We start from the raw sequence: 21,344 nt of genomic DNA on the forward strand, positions 1-21,344 counted from the left end.
GCATAATTACCGCTCAACAGATAAAAACTATAATGAAGCCTGTAAGTACGCGTTACTAACTAAGTGTAATATTTCATATTTTTTAGGCTAACGGTGGACAGATTTGATTAATTTTATGTTTTTTTTTCTTCCAAAAATTGATAAATATTAGATAATAGTACCCATCTCGTTTTCAGATCCATCCAGGGTACGTTTAATAAATAATTTGTACTACACGATCCAATAATATACATCAAGTTTTTCATGCAATCTAATAAGTAAAAAATGTGTTCTTATACTAAAATTCACTAAAGAAGTTTGGTATGATGTGCACACCTCTGAATAAATTACCAAGTTTGAATACGTGGTTTCTTACTCTAACATCAAGAAATTATAATACATAATTTCAAATGGTAATCAATTGTTATAAAATTAGAAGATTTCGCTATTATCTTATTTATTTATTTGTTTTAGTAAATATTTCTTCAAACAAATAGATATGTAATTAAATAAATCAATTTGAGTTTGAAAATAACTTTCTCTTTTAAGCAGACTTATAGTAGACGAAGCTATAGTTGCAATAGGTAAAACACTTTCGACACTCAATTAAACCTAATAATTACATCAAAATATTCAAAACAATCAACTGTTCACTAAATAATTTCCAGTAAAAATGGAGGTTATCATTTGAAAAACAGAAGTTGTCAATTCTCGGGCTGTACAAAGAAATCTCAAGAAATCTCTTAAAATATGGCCTTTAATTAAATGTAAAATTTGAACGAATTCATTACCTACTGAACGAGAAATGGAGGATGAGCGTGCTTGGTGAGTTTTTCTGTATGTGACCGTATTGACGTGTCTGGAAAGAAATTTCCACCGATGGGAATGTTTGCGCCCCGTCTAACACGTCATCCGTGTTTTTGCCCATACTAAAATAGTGTCTATCATGTCCCACTTTTGAAAACCAACTGGAGCTGTCTACTGTATAGCTGATGGGGGTTTCGTACGGACGTCGTGGTAAATTATTCAAACATTATGTGAAACGTATTCAGAACGTTTCAATAGTATTTGTTGGCAGTGGGTGATTTACACTGTACACGATTTAGCCATTTGAGTGACAACCCTCTGCGGTGTATAATATTATATAAATACAGCGTAGTAATATTGTTTACGATGAAATTTGTTTCTCACTGATAAAGTTTTGAACGCTAAAAAAATCTAACCAGAATTTATATCATATCACTCATAGGTAATAAATACATAATATTGTTGGTTGCGTATTTGTTGCTTTATAATAACGACAAATATGATATGATGCATCGATCGCTCTGCAGTGAAATGTGTAAAGTTTTAAACTAGTGTACTGTATGTGTATAGTACCTGTTTTATTAGTTAATCAAATGTAGGTACCTATAACGACTTAAATTCAAATTTATTTATTTTAGCGAGAATATACAATACCTAAGTACATAAGACATTGTTCTATAAAAACTATTCTTATAGGCAAGCGTGAGCAGGTAAATACAAACGGGTATGCTGCATTGTTTCGATTATCGTGATTAATATAAAACACGATTACCTTTTAGCAACACGATTGGACATAGAATATTTTATGCGACGTTGCTATTTTTAAACCAAAATTTTTTTTATTTTAAATTTATTATTTTCACGTATTACACCAATTATTACGAACTTACACGATCCATGAACCGTGAACCGAGCCCAGCTTAATCGACAATGTTATCGAATAATAAATTACAACAAGTTTCACAATAAAGTAATAAATATTAGTTTTATCCGTGATATAGGTACTGACCGTTATAAACGTAAAGTTATAAACATTCAGCACTGGGTAAACATTTGGAATGAGCAGTAAATAAGTAGGTGGATAAGTAATATTGTTCCCAAATTATTATAGAAATGAATCAATGTATGCTCTGAGCTAGTGTTCGATCGCTCGCATAATATAATGTCAGTGCGTCAAAAAGAAGTGGTAAACCTGTTTTATTTTTTTTTCAAATGAAGGTATAAGATATATAAAAATTATTTTTTCGAAAAGTGGCGAAGAATTGACCCTAATAAATGTGTGCGAGTATAAATTAATTGGCGAGCAATAGAGACAATATTTTGAGATGTACGTTAGGTTAGGATCACAAAATCGTGTTCGTTTTTACCATATAAATTGTATTTATTTTATTTGATTCATAATTGTTGTAATATTATTTAAACAATTTTTCACGCTTAATCGTGAAGGTTTTCTTTTGTATTTCTATATCCTTTGATACACCGACAAATTTGCTCAACTGTATCGTACAAAAAGTGTTTCATGTTTAATCGTGTGATATCATCCATTAATAATGGCACCCATGGTTTACATTGGTGACGTGTTGAAGACGAATAAATTATAAAATCATCTTTTCGAATCCCTGAGGATTTTTTTTTTTACTAACCTGAAAACAAACAATCGGCGTTTATCGTGAAATTTTTTTATTCCTAAAAAATCTACCGTTTTGTGTTGAGTTAATAAGATTTTATTGTAGCGTGAAGTTTCGCATAAACAACTTTTGAAACTATTCTGTGCAGAAAAATGAATTGAAACCCGAGGCAGATGAATCACATTTAAATATTTTTGTTTATTGGGTTAGTGGTGGAAAATGCACAGGTTCATTTGTCAAAAAATACCCCTATTTCAAATCCCAAAACTTTTTGCCCGTCTTTATACTTGACCGTCGTTCAATATAATATAAAGCATTTTGCAATATATATCATGCGTATGCGAGAATACGGATTGGCTCCTATTATAAGTCTGGTTTTAATTTTGCTACTAATATTATTCTTTTATTTCGTCCTAATTAATACACCTGAAGTACGAAAATTACTCGTGAACCCCTGGCAGACTGCAATATATATTTTGATGCCACATTAATATTCATCTCGTAATTTTGTGTAAATTTCGATTTCTTGAAACTTCTTTGGAAACAAATATTAATTTAACTGATTTTTCGAATTCGTCACTTCATTAGGTACTTTAGCTATACTTATATCTATCGTGATTTCCGTCATAAATTACAATCATTTGGTGTGTATATTATCTCTTTGAATTTTTAACGCGTCATTTACATAATATGTATTATAATAAGTGTCACTTACATCATGTTTATCATTTTGTGAATTTTATTGTTGAAATTACAATTAAATTTATATTTTAATCTCGTATAATTCTATCTATATAATATATTTATATATATGTATATGTTATGTGTATATTATATAGTTAACGCAGTGCTAATGACTTCCAAGCCTGTATATGCCATAGCGATGTCCTCGTATTATAATTTACTCATTAAGGGATACATTAGGACGAACACTATACGACATTAAACAGAATATTCATTATTAAAAAACACTCTGTATTAAAAGTTGGCCACGTTAAAATTAAATATAAGATGAGCATAAATATTATTAAAACGTACTCCCGAGAAAAATAAATGTGTCTATTAAATTAAAGTAATAACTATTAACTCGCATGTAGCAGAGAGCAGACAGCTGAAGAAATCACAGATATAGTTTCAATGATTTATTATTAATTCCAGAATATTGTTCTTCATGTTTTGATATAATATAACTAACTGTCCAACATTATCTCAAAAACAAATTGTTTTTCTTTTTAAACTTATATATAAATTCAAATAATAAACAAAAATATATGTCAAATGGTCAAAAATATTATATTCTTTAATTTTTGTAATATTTATTTGTTTTTATTTAGGTAATTTTACTCTAAGATTATAAAATCACTACAAAAAAATTATCTTTAGTGCATGCGTTTAGTATCTGTGGGTCAGCTAATGAGCAAACAAATAGTGCGTTGACATCTTAAGATTTATCGGAATTGTAATTTATGATCCTATTATTTAAACAAAAAATATAAAAAATATATAGTTTACTATCTAACAACATTTTTTTCGTTTAAAAATCAATAGTTAAATGTACTGCAAATTATGAAATTGCAATAAATAACATCTAGTTCAACAAAAATTCGAAAAACAACCCAAATGTATTATTTAATTTTAATTAATAATGATCAGTCAGGGGTATTGCCGCATTTTCCGACAGAAAAACTATTCGTTATAACAATATTTTGAGATTGAAATTGAAAATCTATTTTTACGCTTATACACTTCGTTTGATTCACAATTTATTAGCATTTATATGACAGTAGGTACCTACATATAGTTTTAGTTTTATTTCTAAAAAGAAAAAACCAAGTAAAAGTATTCAACAATACATACTCCACTCAATTTCAATGACAGGTAATTATTATTTCTGGGAGTTGTAAAGTGTGCCAAAAAAAACTTTTTTATTTTACTCACATTAAATAGAATTCTGCACCAATACCCCCATGGTTACCCTTATTTTTTGTTTTTGTTGAAATCATCAATCACAGTTGAGAAATTTTTTTTTTCATACGGTTTGTCGGCTTAACGGAAAATTAAGTTTAAGAATTTGAAAATACGAAAAAAAAAGTAGTTAACACGTATCATTATATCATTATAGATCCTACAAAAATATCTAATATACATTTTTTACCAATTTTTGTAATGATTTTACTAAATTATTATTATCATTTATTGTTTAGAAATCGACAAATGGTATTTCTTGTAAATATCCACAATAGTTTTAATTAAAAAATAGCTGTAAATTCGAAGGTTACAGTTAAAACACATCATTAGCATGTATACAAATTATTACTCTACGTTTAATTTATTTTCACATTTGGGCTGCTTATCTGATGAATTTTTGAAGAAAAAAAAATGCGAACTTTGTTATTCGATCAATTCATGTTCTCTTTTGAGTCACGGAATAGGTAGGTTAATAAATAATTATTTTGTCGAGTCTATTGAACAGTTTAAGCCGTTTAAGGGTATCGTGGGCAACATTTTCTTAGTAAATATTTAAAGAAATACACACGTTCCGGCCATCTTATAAATTTTTCATTAATAGCGTAACCATGCGTCTCATAAGAAAAAACAGTGATCCGTGAAGGTCTCGGAGTTTTCTCAACTACTAAAATCCTTTCGAAAAATATATAAACGGTTTTAATATTTGAAATTCCAAATTAATCACTTTTCGCTTATTATGATTTTTAATTGTATATTTCCCCGCAAACTACTTATAACATACATATTATGTACAATATTATATTATTATGACAAGTATAATGACTGTATAAGTATTATAATTTCGTAGAAATGTAACGTTCTAAAATTATTTGAATATTTAATTTCAAATACCGTAAAATGAGGTATCCCCGGACTGATTTGAACGTCTAAAAAAAAATTAACCTCTATATATTGTTTCTAAAATTATGATAAAAATAGTCCGGAGTGATCCGAAAAATGTGATAACTTCGGACACGTTTAGATTTCATTAAAACCCGACGTTATAATTACAATGGTTGACTTTGGGCATTAAAGATATCTTTTTTTATAAGTTTAATAAATTGAAAACCCCATACATTTATCTATCGCAAGTACAACATAATTTATTAAATATTCTAAAAAAAATATTCTTTACATTTCTATAAAAATAATTTACTTTTCTATTTTTACTTGTCGGATTGTCATTTAACACCATCAACTACATTTTTATTGTCATTAGGATTATAACAATTCTTATACAAACGACCTCCTACATTTTACATATGATCTGGGCATAGTAAATGTGTTGTCCAAAGTCACCCCAAGTTTTGTAATAAGACGATATAACACTACAGTGTGAGATTAAATAACTTAAAAATGTGCACATATATCAATTTACACAGACAAGTTAACGAGTAGATTACATAAAACACAATCAAATATGTTTTGTTGTTCAAATGTGTTGTTGTGCTATACAGTAGTTATAATAGTTATATAATTTAATAATCCAAAAATAGAATATTTTGTATTTAACTTCATAACGTCATGTAGTATGAAAACATTATGTATGTCATCAATAAATATTATTCTCTAAAGATAGAAAATATCTTTGAGATTATACTTATAATAGATATTAACGTGGAGTATCAGTTTACAACTTTTATTAAACGTTTATTCTAAAATGATAAGATAACTATACAAACACATGGTACGGAATCGCCCCACAGCCCACGTGTCCGAATTCATACTCATTTTGCCGTAGTCAAATGTACTTTTAAAATAATATTCAAATTATTTACTCGAGTACCTACTACTGCAGAAATAATTATGATATCTACCAGATACGTAGATAAATATTTTAAATTTTTAGAAAGAGAAAAAAAAATATAAATAATAATCAGTTCAACAATATATACATACGCTTTTAATTTGGTTTGATTGGCAAAACTTTGTTTTAATTTTAATTCAAAAAATCTTTCAATGAATAGTTTCTGATAAAAAAATACTAATAAAACAAAAACCACGTGATTTCAGGATATTTGAATACTTTACATCAAATAGTCGAATGTACTCAAAACAATATTCAAATTATTTACAAGAGTTTGTATAGTACCTACTTGCTGCTGAAATAATTTTGATAAGTATAGGCAATTGAAACATTTACAAAAAGAAAAAACAATAAATAATTATCATAACATCATAATATAAGCGTTTGATTTGTTTTAGTTGTCACTTGTCAAAGCTTTGTTTTTTTATTTGAACACCATAAATGCAATGAATAGTTTCCACATGATTCTGAGGAAAATCAACTTAATAGTGACGTGATTTATAAACCGTAGCTCACTCTTTCTTAATTTTATCACACTGGCCACCACGTCAGGTGCATCACCTCCATACGTTTTTCATAATAAAATACTTAGCGTTACCTAACCTAACCGATACTTTAGCCAATGCTAACCTCTGGAAATTACCATTGATGTTATTCGTCCGTCATTATGTGTACCGCGTGCCCTTCGCTAAGTATAAAGTTTTCCTTTTGATCTCCGTACCATTATACATCATCAACGGTGGCATTCCCTTTCATTCACCAAACACGGAGAGTCAAACTTATCAGCGGGCCGGTCCTGTACACACATACCAGCTAGGTATCGTATTTTATTATTATTATTATTATTATCATAATGCGCATCAGAGTGGCCGAACTCCGATGCTGCTGCTGCAGTATATATTTTCTAAGGTATTTCCCGCCGAATTCCATCAGTAGTTGTTTTTCGTTCCTTTGTTTCGCGTAATGGTTCGTCTACCGATGTTAGAAATTCATTATAATAAAATGCTTTAATAATGTTCTATAATAATTATCTTACGGAGGTATTCGTTTAATATTCCATAGGTAATACTAAAATGCCCAATATCACGCGTTTCTGCACCACGTCGGTCTTTCAAACACCTGCAGGCTGCCGCTCATCTATCACTCGATTTCTCACATACCGTCAGTATAGCGATGGCCCTGGGCGAATTACAAAATTTATGAAATAGGTGCAACAAGAACGTATTTTTATATCCGATTTTGAGTATAAATTTAAAATATAGGTAATATTAGACTTTATTATTGTTTTAAATCCTACATAGATATATATAGGTCCCCCCCCAAAAAAAAAGATCGCCAGACCCCCTCCATTTTTAGTTTTGTAGGATCGAAGCCCCCGCTCACATTGATGTTTATTATTATGTAGCCCCCCTGAAATTTTAATGGATTTCCACCTATGCATATAGATATATCATATTATAAGTCTGATTATAGCAAGTCTAGGTATAGAACTTACCTATTGAACTTTGTCTTCAACAAATTGGTGATAAAGCTCAATAACAGATTTTATCTGTACAAAATAATGTTGATGACATATTTACATATGCAAATCGTTTGCTTAATCCAATTCCTTTAATTATTAAAGTACCTATTCCAAATTGTTGCTACACGGATTAATATTATGTTCGCTGTTAATATTGAACTATTCGTTATTAATTTTACGTTACACAAAATTTAAAAGAGTTTCATAAGTTTTTCGTAAAAACTGATACATACATTATACACAATAGTTCAACTTTTGGTGACAATAGGTATTTGGAATTTAAATGATATTTAGATATACCTACGTCCTACTACGTACCTACCTATATAGTTTTACATGTTTCAATAAAAAAGGTGTGTTGAATGGATGATGTGAGGTTAACGAAAAAACCCAATTTTTGTGACTTTACACATTATATTGTTTTCTCGAAAGTAAGCCATCTGTACATATATTGCAGACAATTATTATTGAACTGAGTGGCTACTTATTTTTTTTCTCCAACCAATAAATTTAAAGAAAATTGTTTTAACAAAAGTTTCGGCCAAGAGTAAGTAATAGCTGCACAGTGTAAGTTTAAGTAATCCATACTCTGCAGTAGTAGTAACAATGCCTTTGAGTCCTTGAATGGGGATTTCTAGTTTAAACTATTTTCAGTTGAGTAAAGACACGATCTTATTAAATTATTGAGTAGTGCAGTACCTAAAATTAGTTAAGAGGATGTCAGTGCACTATTGTTTCTCTTTCTGGCTCACGTGCAACATAGACAACATGCATTCATGAATTATTTTTTTTATGTTTTTAGTTATATTATAGTAAAATCGCCTACTATACCGTGATTTTCTGTTTTTGTCTAACACACGCGTGACATAGTATTTTAGACGTGTTTTTTACCAAACATTAAATTTACCTATTGAAGTAATAAGAATTCTGAAAACAGATTTGGATTTGTCGTCAAGTCTACTTGAAATCGATTTTCCCACGTCATGTTTGATATTATCCCCCAAATTCCTAAAAATTTCATATTAAAAAAGAGCATTTAAAAATTGTTGTATTTTAATTTTCGGAGAAATTAAAACCAAAAAATAAAAATGTGGGAAAATCGATTTCAAGTAGACTTTACGACAGATTCAAATCTGTTTTTAGAATTCTTATCGCTTCATTAGATCAATTGGTATGTTTGGCAAAGGACCAGTCTAAAATCCTATGTCGCGTGTGTGTTAGACAAAAACAGAAAATCATGGTATCGAATCCCTTTAAAGTGATTAGTAAGTTATAAAAGAGAATCATGTTATATACTTATTCAGGTAGATAATACGCAATAGTATTGAATTCTAACAATCTGTTTCAAAAAAATGTACCCTTATTTAAACTTTAAAATATTATTTTCTATACACTGTAGTTATTTTATATAGGTAGGTACTATATGGGCAACATTTTTTTACAATAAATAATGTAGACAATTTACCATAATATTGTATAATATAATATAGTAATGCCTATCTGTTCTAATCCACTCTGTTGTCGTAAACTTTTGACCTGATACAGAGAAATACAATTGTCTGGTGATAGAATTGTACGTGCAGTACTAAGAAAGAAAGAACACATTTTTTTTTAAATTTAATTTAATATCAATTAAATCATCATATAAAAATCGTGTTAAATTATTTAAAGTTACCATTTTAATTTTTGGATATCTGCGGGAAACATGCGGGGAAATGCGAGGATAACGTTTTTTTCGTTTTAACTGTGTCTGTAAACAGTCAAAAATTCATATCACCCCCCTTTCAAAAAATCCGAGCACGCCACTGGATTAAGGTAAAATGTAAGAACGGGGACAATTTATAATTATATTGTCACCAAAGTACCAAACCGATAAAATGTTGTATTGTGGACTGCTGTATAGATCGTTTTCGATCCCATTCGCAATAAATTATTCTCCAAAAGCCGACTATACATCTTTAGCCAATATAATATAATCTCTGCTACTGGCAAAATAATAATAATATCATCTATACAGGGTTAAGGATCCACTAAAGTTATAACAATTAGTCAAATATTATCGTGCTCGAATTATAACATACCCTTTTCTTCGCTGCTCGTCGATTATATTCGCGCCCTTTATTAATGGTTCAGACCGACACGCTGTACACACCACCACCTCCATCCGACAACACTGTGCGGCAAAGATTTTAGTTCGATGATGGGTAACACCAGAAACGCATTTATACGTCATCCATACACAATGATTGATGGATTAGGTTAGGGATTGTTACTTACATATTTAAATTTAAGTCTACACATATATATATATACATTATCTATATACACTCACACACACACACGAGCGCACAAATGAAGAGCGTAACAATGGTTTTGTTCAAAGTATTTACTTTGGCACATAAACACTTACAATAAAGATGCGAATTCAGTTTGAAATTCAATTCATTACTTTTAAAATAAGCTCAATTTTGAAATAATTATAATTTGTTTGGCTTTTTGTATTATTGAAAAGTATTTATGAAGGACTCATAAGTTGACACAAAACAATAATATAACATTTCATACATCGGACGTGAAGGTATCAAATCTATATGCCCAATCTACAAAAGTGCTTTTATTTTTCCATAACATAATATTACATTTTTATTTTCAAATACTTCATCTTCAACCGACCACTTTTGCTGATGAAACTTGTTCAAAATATGTGATGGTTGCTATAGCAATATAATATTTCATATATAAGATATCTGAACTCGAAGATTCATTCGAATGCATTACAATTTATAATGAGTTCACAAAATTATTCTATTATATGTCGAGTAGTGTTATGTAACTGAGTATAATTAATATAATAAAACATATAAATATTCATTTTAAAAATAGTAAAATGCATTTTATTATATATTTCTAATTTCTATGCAATAAAATATATTTTTACATGTAACGAGAGTTTAAATGGTATGCGGTAAAAAGTGTGAAATCAAAACCACGAAAACCAAAATTGCGTAAATGCTAAAATCCAGCGATTGGATTTTTCATGCATTTAGAGTCTAAATTTTAGACCTATAATCTGGCGAAAAATAAATATACTTATTATAGTAGTCCAATATTAATATTTAAAAAACAATAATTTGAATTCTTCTTTTCTAAGTTTGTAAGAAAAACTTTTAAATTTTTTTTTGTCTCATAGGCCCCTTAATGTACATATTAATTTAGAAAAATGTAGAAAATCGATTTAGTACCTAGTACATAAGCTTTCCAAAATATTAAAAATCTAACTCCTTCAAAACATAGAACTAAAACGAATTAAAATCATTTTTCAAAATTAAAATTATACTAATACCTAGAACTATGTTAATTTATCGCTAGCTTGTTTGTGCTATTCACTGTCGCAGAGTCGCGTAAGTACATAAATATTTTCGACCATTCCTACGATGTGCTAATGTGCACTCTGGGTGGCTAAGCCACTCCTCCCTAGATCCGCCTCTATGCGACTGACACAACGATTACGGGCGACGACGATGAGATTATAAATTGTCTACATTTTGCCCCTTAAACAATAGCCACTAAGAGCCACTTTATAATATATATTTTACATTTTGTTAAGTAAATATTACACAGTTATAACACTTTTATCGATCAAGTCTATCAATTTTTAATAACTTCCACAGTTGATAAAAATCTATATATTACTACACATGGCATTTAGTATAAATAGTTATGTTATATTTTACTAAAAAAAAAAATGATACTGTATTAATATTTATATACTTCATGCAAGTCATAGTTTTCAAAATCATCTTCTTCGATAGAACAATTTTTCAACAACAGGATTTTTCGTAACGAAGACCTCATGAGTTTTTGAACAGAGATTTTCGAATACACAATCCACGTTGACGAATCCGACAACTGCCGAATTTGTGGTAGATTAAACCAAATGACAAATAAATAAAACCCGACGGACACGACCATGTTTTTTTTGTCAGGCCTTTGTGCGCAAGTGGTTGGTGCAGATTATAGTCAATACCTATTTTTATTTTCATTTTTATTATTGACCTACGAACAAATATAATATTATCGTGTACGATATAGTACGAAGAGAAAAAACACACCAACGTGACGAGGTAGTAGGGTGAAAAATATTTATTTCATTTCGCTGTTCTCGTCGGCTGCGATGTGATGGCAGCGTATAAATAAATTATGCTCGTTGAAAAATCTTCTCCGGCTGTATTCGTTTTTCCTACGACAGCACCTGCAGCATGGTCTGCAGTAGGTAGGTATATACTATCTTTTATATTATAGTGTTTGACAACACTTGCCGGCTGATTAATCACAGTACAATGATACGAACAGCAGACGCCAGGCGACATGAATATACACTGTCGTCGTGCTATAGTGAAGGTTGTTAGACGACCCAGTTTCGCAAAAAAAAATGCAGTGAACAATTTTTATTAATATAGAAAAATTCTGGTGGTACTACGGTTGGTGAGGTGAGGTGAGGTGAAATGGCCGTTAGGTCGAGATCAAAACATGTAAAACCATATACAGGAGGAAAATTTAGAAAAAAAATAAAAAAAATATTTTTTTCCCGCGGTGCTAACGATTCGACAACAGCTGAGATTTATAGGAAATTTGAACCAGCCGGGGTCAGTAATGCTACGTTTTAACCAGAATGAAGAATGGAAAACTGTCAAATCGTGTTTATGTATAGCGCGTGCACGATATATGTATAGATACCAAAGACGTTATTTTCTACCCAGCGTTACCTTGGTAATGTCGCAACGAACAGTGACGGCTGAAAGTCAAATTAAAGCTAAGACCCGAATAATATTATAATAGATGATAAGTATACCGAGTTTCTTCCAATCGAAATGTTTCACTAAACCAGAGCGAAATGAAAACAAAACTTCTCGCACACGACCCATTAATTTGCAGTGCCAGAAAAATACGTTTATAGGTATAAGTATGTCAAGTAACTTTTTTCACATTGCTCGCAATCTCGCCACTAACTTGCGGCCCTTATTTAAACTTTATTTATTTATTAATTGTATTAATTATTACGATTCATACGTAGATTGAATCCCGAAATAAATAAATTGTGATATAATTTTAACGTAAGATATGTGAACAAGTAGGTAGTGGTACTTACCTACTTTATGTATGAATAATAGGTAATAAAGTTATGTGAATAAATATTATTTTAAATGACATGCCTAACCATGGGTTTAACACGAGTTAATATGAGTTATGTTCTGTTGAAAATTCAAAAATATCGTAATCCCAAGTTTTTTAAGCCTATTGCATTTTCTACGCACCTTAATGCGTTCTAAACAAATTGCACGGGGACTCAAAAATATCTCAAAACCCGAATTCATCTGAATTACCCAAGGGCAATAGAACTTTCCTGGACATGCCAAGCGTATACAACACAAGAAGGCCAACAGTGTAGATTCAAGGATTAAGAGTAAAGTAGCATAAGTAGCAAATATATTTCAAAATTATTGATTTCAATAAGTATAATCCAGAATCCTAATCTGCATGGACAAAACTGGAAAAATATGGATAAGTGGGTGTCGCTCTGTTGTACATTAGGTCACAAATGGGTCAAAGTAATGGATGGTGTTAAATTTGAATTCAACGATATAATATCATTGTAGCTATACGAAAAACGATTCTGAGTGTTATATTTTAGGTTATGTTATTACCTACTTATTATCATTTTATCATTATTACACACCAACACATCAGTCTTGATATATATCATGTGTGTGCCATGTTATTCCTTGATACACTATTATATAAGTATTCAATAAAATGTATATTATTCAATTAAATGTGTTATTCATGAGAACAATATTCCTTACAATCAATCACAAAACTGAGCGAAGACGGTCAGTCAGCCTATGATATTACTATTTACTAAGTACCTACATTTGACGATGTTATTGTGAATTAAGTAATTTATTTACCTATTTACGTGAAACCTTGTATTAATTATCAATCCTTAGCTATACAATTTGAACATTTTATAAATGTATAACTAAAAAATAATTTTTAAATGTTGTCAAAATATTCGAACTTTATTTGCATAATGCTGTTAATATATAATATATTATGTATCATTGTAAAATCAATTCATCCCCTCAGAATCTAAAATGAATATACTTAAGTATAAATCGCTTAGAATTTGTATTTTTAAATTGTATTGAGTATAGTAATCAATAATTTGAGATAAGAGGACATTTTCAAGTTCCTGCAATTAATGCTTTTTGAAAGTGATTCAAATGATGACGGACACAAAAAAAATTTTTAAAACGCACATCATTGTTAAATTTATACATTTATTGGTCTGCTCAGAGTCTAAAATACGGTGTTATAATTATGAACCCGTATAAACCACTACAACAATGGTGTGGTGAATTATTTTATTCTTTGTTTCTATAACTTCAAAGGATATAGAGATAATAATAATAATAGCGAAGGTTACTATATTATGACGTAGTGGTACTAAACTTTACGGTAAAATCTAATAAAATGTCTACGCCACTCAATGTAGTAATACACGCGGTTAAAGTTCAAATTGAATTTTGAGGTCGGCGAATATTACAAAATATTGATTACTTTTATTTTAAATCGCAAATAACAACGAAAAATAATCTGATATTGTGACGCTAAAAGTAAAAGCTATTCACCATTTTCCACAATTATTATTTATTACGTGGTGGGTATTAAAATTCGATAACGATAATTTGTTATTCGTCACCTGCAAATACATTAAACGTCATATTATATAAATATATAATTCGATATGAAATTTTTATTTTATTTTTTACAATTGTGTAGATTATTGATTTATTTTAACTTGTTGTATCATGTTGTACAGTTTGTCTATACCGAAACGTTTTATTTATTTATTATATAATATTTAAATTCCAAATGTTATGGATTGAAATGTTTCGCGAAAAATCATAGCTCGTAAGTTGATACATTTTTTAAAATAAATTTGGATATAGATTACTGTTACAATAATTATACTATACCATTTACGAACATGTGTCGTATACTATATGGACCGTGTACCACTGTACCTATATATAAAGTAGATATATAAATGAATAAAAAAATATATCAATTGTTTTCGGAATAAAAAAATCGATGATTAAATAACAATAATAAAAAAAAACTCATTTTTACTTTGTGTAATATTAGGTATAATACTATAATAATGAAGTAGGTGAGCACATCATCAAAACTTTGTAACATTCATACAATTTTTCACGAGAAACACAATAGGCACCTCTACCTATTAACAAGAAAAAAAAATTTTAATGGAAAGTGCAAATAGGAACAGGTAAATAAGTATTGTTTGTAGAAAAATAATAATAATTGTTACATTATACAGATCGAAGTGTATCTACCACATGTTTTATACCACTCTACATCGATCTTACAACATTTTTTATCGTACATTTTGAAAAATTCGTAATAATATTTATTGAATCAACTGTCCATTTTGTTTTGTCTACATCATACCAATAGAAAAAGGGTTTTAGGACAATTAGGAGCAGTACAATTCACCACCGACTATTGGCCTCAGAAATTGGGCACGTGAACAGTTAAATTTTCAGGATATTTAGAGACGTGACGAATATTAATCCCTTGTAATGGTTAGGTTAGACTTAAAACAATGAAATTAGTACCTATTTAATTTTCAATATAATATGTTAAAGTACATTAAAATGTTAATAAATAATATATGAATAACCTAAATATTTTGGGCGATATATACCTCTTAAATGCCGATATAATATAATATATGTATATATATTTAACTAGTTTCGACAATTTCTTTCATCTGATAAATTGCTCTTTTCGGTTTCTATTTTGGCAATATCTTTTTTTGTCCTTGTCATTACATGGGGGCTGAACTGTTTTACACATGGTTTAACCCCCATCGTTTATTAAATCGATAATTTGTTCAACTTTGATATGTCCTCATGGGCCGAAATATGCCCTCAGGGGAATATTTTGGAAATATATGGTCTATGGCAGGGGTCACCAAATGGAAGCCAGCGGACGAATTTTACCGGCCCGCAGATAAGGAGAAAAGAAGCAATTTAATACGTTAACATGAATTATATTAAAAAAAAATTCATATCCCGACTCACCAACAAACACCTTAAAATAATGATGAAGATAGCGACCACAAACAATAACCCCAACTTAAAGCAGCTAGTTGAGAGCAAGATCTGCCATTTATCACATTAAAAATATTAATTCATAATTGTTTCACTTATTTATTAAATGTAATTCTATTTTCATTAGTTATAGTTATATAATACGTGTATATTTTTTTTATTAAGAAATAAAATAGTTTTGGCCAATCAGCATATTATGATCATAAATATTATGTACTTTGAATTTGTATGACCCGCGAGAATTTTCCAAATTCTTAATGTGGCCCGCGGAAAGTATTAATTGGTGACCCCTGGTCTATGGTATGTTCACATATTTTATACAATTTGTCCCTATGTTGAACTCGTTTGTCAAACTGTCCATGCACTGAATTAGCTTGGATCCAAAAGTCAGTATGTTTAATTTTCTTGGCTCCCAATCATATCCATGCGAACTTGTCTGTAAAATAATTTGACTTTTAAGTGTTATTATAACAGTCGTAGCTTACTATCTTAACGATTGGATACATATATTTACATAAGTAGGTATACATCGGTGAAAAACTGAAAAATACACACCAGTACTTACCTACTATAATGCTCCGTACGACCGTACGTATTAAATATTGTAACGTTATATTACCTAACGATTAATATAGTTTTGACGCTAAAAGTAAATTAAATAATATTATTTTATTATATTAAACTCAATTATAGGCCCCTACTGATCGTTCACTATATTAATAATTGAGAACTGAATTCGATTGGAAAAACAAAATTATGTCAGAAGGGCAACAAAGAATAGGATTTATTTATTTATATTATTTTGTATACCTATTATTATATTATGTTACAATAACATGGTAATCCCTATTTTTATTTTTATAAGTTGAAGGCGGGAAATCTTGTAATACGTGGGAAAAGGTAGATGAATTATTGATATAATTAGTGATGGAGAGAGGAGAAGGAGCGTAGTTTCTTAACCGGCATGTTATAGACACGAACCCTAAAAGTGACATCGGATAAATAATAATGATAGTGAATCAACTGTTAAAATGGATACGAGTTTGCTAAAGAATGCATTTTAAAACAGAAATTATATTTATTTTTTTAATATGATCGTTAAATACGAGTTAATGCTGAAAAATATAAACATTTACATTTACAATTTAATTTTTAACATATTATTATAATTTATCTGCATTACGTAATAATATATACGACAAATATATTTAAGATGTCATATTTTCAGGACAATAATGAAGTGGAAATGGGATTCTTTAGTATGCAAACTTTTTTGATTTCTGAAACAAACAATTTGACTTTACAGAAACAAATGGTTTTTTCCGAATCACTGAATATAATAAATTTAAATATTTATAAGTTAAGAGGTATATACGATTTTTTATGGGTAAAAAAAAATGTCCCTGCTATAAATTAAAATGTAATAATATTTAAATATCCTACCCAGCATTATAATTTATTGTTGTATATATAATTTCGCTAGGTAAACGAAAAAAAATAACTGTGATTTAAATGTATTTAGTATTATAATTTGCTGTTGGTTCATTATTTCGTATCTTTTATTTTTTATATTTTTAAATTATATAGAATCGTAATTTATAAAATGTATTTGATTAACTATAATCTATGTATAATAATAAAAAGTGTAGTAATGTTCAAATTGCATTACAGTCGTTTTAAATTTTTATAATACACATTTTATATTGTTTCTTATCAAAAGTATTTATCAATATTATTTATACTTGCGGACATTAAAACGATTTTTTTTTTTATTGCATATTTCCAATGTATATTTTTCTTTTGGTGGATTATTATAAGTTAACATATTATTAAGGAAAAAAAATATGGAACTCCATCTCAATAAACAACTCAGACCTTTGGATGATTTTACAAAAATATGATATTGGTAAATGTTGTAAGAATATTTCTTCAAAGTAATGAATGTTCTTTGATCAGTTGTTTTCTTAAAAGAATATTTGCTGTTTTATTCAAATAAATGACTAATCGTGGCTTCGACATATCAGTCACATTATGTCTTATTTACTATGGTCTATGTTATTACAATAATTTAACGGAAATATAATTGTAATATTGATTTTTTTAAAACTAAAATACAGTTTATGTAATATGTATGATTTTCATAAAATATTATTAATTATGTTACAGTTGAATCTAACAGTCAGTTTGAGGCAATACGTAGTTATCTGAAGGAATTAGACGTGATCGAGAATGTTTGGATTGGTTTGAAGCGGAACAGTGAGGCTAGTGAATTCACATGGACGTAAGTATTTTATATATTTGAAAACAATTTTACTTGCAATGCGACGTTTTAAAAATCGATATACGATGATGTAATTACAATAAATAATTAAACTTCAAAATTAATATTAAATCATAAATTATTATAATTATAAATGTACTATATTCATCGGTTGTAACTACATAATAATATCGATTGTTTATTATTCATCAACTACTACCTAATTACATTTATACGCACAGTAATTACCAGCCACTTGCAAGGAGCGGATACTTTAGAGAAGAAGTTCCACGTTCATCGGACCCAGTTTGCGTTGTCACTGACCCTACGGCCAACTTCAAATGGCACAGCTTACACTGTGGAGGCCCCGAAGTAGCATCATTCGTTTGCGAACTTCCAGGTATATACCTAATTTAATGTATGGACTCAATTAAAAAAAAGAAGGTATAAATTAATAATTTGTTTTAACAAAGTCAAAGGTACACATTAAATATTTAGAGCTCGAAAACCAACTTTTAATAACTAGGTATATGTGCCTACCTAATACAATAGGTAATAACAAAATAATATAATATACATTATTATAGCTTGAATATTCAAGCTTTAGTTATTTAAATTTAAAATGTTATACATTTTTAACTACAAAATAATTTGACAATTTTTGTGATTTTGACAAATTTTAATTATATGCTGTAAGTACATACAATTATATTTTTAATATTTTTAAATTACTATAAAATCTAAGTCTTATGCGTAATCTTAACACTTTACATTAAATTGTCAAAATGTTTTTATCGAGGAACAAACATATTATCAACATAAAATTAAAACATTACATTTTTTATAAATAGCTTCAAATTAGTCTGAATTCTGAAAATATTTTAATTGGATTATCTGACATACAGTTAATTTTTGCTGGTAAAATTTCCCAAGAATTCCGATGCATCTTACATGAAATTGAACTCCATATACAAATATAAATAAATAAATAAATAAATAAATAAATAAATATAAATTATAAATGAATAAATTAGTATATAAATTTACAGATCCGTTTACCGTATATAGGTATAATATTATACTTACACATACCTTAGCTATTTTTATTATCAATAATAGGTGCCTAATTATTATTGATCATATATTATAGACTATAGAGCAATATAATAAAACTGACTCAAGTATATTGTAAATAATGACTTAGACTGATAAGATAATATCAACACACTGGCCAATATAAATAATTTGTGTTATTCGTTCGCAGAACTGATAAAATGTTATATTAATTATACGAAAATAAAAACAAAACAAAAATCTGTCATTAGTCGTGTTTGGTTGTTCTTATTTCAGAATTGTTGGCTATCTGATAGTCACTAATCACTATCATAAATCCTTTATACAGTGTTCGATGTTGGTTTTAATTACCTTAGTTCAAGTTTCAACAAAGTGTAGAACCATATCGAAAAACATTTTGTCCTTCAATCTTCAGATGGTGCAAGAATAATAATTAAGGACATTTCAATATTTTACTAGATACAAACACAACGAACGAATCTATAATTTGTGCATTTAAAATACTCACTGAAATCTATAAAAATTGTATTGATTAAGAAAATCTAATATCAGAATAATGAAATCTTTTTCTTCTGTTTATTGTCAGATAAATATAAACTGAAGATAAATACTAATGGAGATTTAATATGTATGATTACTATGATTTCATCCTGTCCATAGTTATCCACTTACTCCACCCTATATGAAATGTATTATACACTACCCCCGAGTAGTGAGACTGTTTGAGACTGTTGAGAGAAGTCTTAATAATCGCCTGAAATTAATTAAAATGGACCTCTGTTCAACTATAGCTGAAGAGGGATTTTGAATCCTGGTGACACTTTGTATAAATAAATATACCTACTGCAAAAAAAAAAGTATATTTTGATTAAATCATTGACACCTTTAACCACATGAAAAGAAGAAAAATTTTGTTTGAATATTATCTTTTGAATAAAAATAAATAGAAAATTGAATCAATGTTTTCAATATTAATTACAAATAACTGTTTAAAAATATATAATCCAAATTGTTGTCTTAAAAAGTATCCTCTCAAAAGTAGCCGACCCACAGTTCCCCAATTATGGATTCACCACTGCTACCTACTGGCTACTTACCTACTTACCTAATCCCCATTCTTTTATATATTTTCCAATTCGTTCACTGAATAGCGTACCTATAACAATTTGAAATGTTTAGGAATAATCCTATACGTTTTCAATAGTTAATCAAGAGACCTATCAAAATAACAATAAATAAATAAATTTCCTATGCACAAAGTAATACAGTGTTATATTATATAGTTCCATATTGGGCGTCCAAGAATAACGGTTGCATGACAAGTATGATGGAAGGTATGACAGTAACTTTCTTGCCGGAACGTCCTGCTATTCAACTCACTAAGGAATGCAGTCCAGGTGTCTCCAAAAATGTTACTTGCAAAGGAAACATGGTTTGTTGTCAAAATATTTAAAATACAAAAACAAATAAGTACAATCAGTTATATGAAGAAAATGTTATGCATGATGGCAATTTTAAAATGTGATACCTACTAAATATTACTAGTTATATTTGAATAATACGTTTAAATTTTTAACAGTAATTATTTAACAATTCCACAATGTATTACTTAAAAATTTTAATTCAATCAGAACACTTATTCTCAATTTTAATTATAATTTAAACAGTATTATACATATAATGCATATTATTATTTATATAGGTACTATAATAGATAAATAAAATAAACATATTACATATTAAATTGTATAGAAATATAATTTTTAAAAATACAGGATTTATTACCTTCGAATAATATATAATTTACATTTTTTGTCGTAGGTAGGTATTATATAGGTACCTACGTATGATAAAATCTGAATTGATTTGATTAACTTTCCACGTGGTTTTACAATTTTATGAGGTGTACCTATATACAAAGCCTCTATTCAAAATGTACGATTAATTTTATATGATTAAAATTGTTATTTATTAGATGGCTAAATTAATTAAAACAATTTCAGAATGTAGAGAGTAATACGAACAATATCGAATTATTCAACCCGTGAAAATAAGCTACCCT

The 21,344-nt window shown here is 28.7% G+C and overlaps 1 protein-coding gene across 1 annotated transcript in view; it reads left to right on the top strand.

The window, feature by feature from the left end:
* Nucleotides 1-21,344, top strand: part of LOC132934775 (uncharacterized) — a 303,914-nt gene that overhangs the window by 276,122 nt on the left and 6,448 nt on the right. Inside the window, exons 3-5 of the mRNA XM_061001118.1 lie at nt 18,115-18,229; nt 18,451-18,608; nt 20,566-20,714. Of these exons, the coding sequence (XP_060857101.1) occupies nt 18,115-18,229; nt 18,451-18,608; nt 20,566-20,714 (422 nt within the window). The remainder of the gene's footprint in view (nt 1-18,114; nt 18,230-18,450; nt 18,609-20,565; nt 20,715-21,344) is intronic.

Source organism: Metopolophium dirhodum, chromosome 1 (genome assembly GCF_019925205.1).
Source record: "Metopolophium dirhodum isolate CAU chromosome 1, ASM1992520v1, whole genome shotgun sequence".
Taxonomy (NCBI): Eukaryota; Metazoa; Arthropoda; class Insecta; order Hemiptera; family Aphididae; genus Metopolophium; species Metopolophium dirhodum.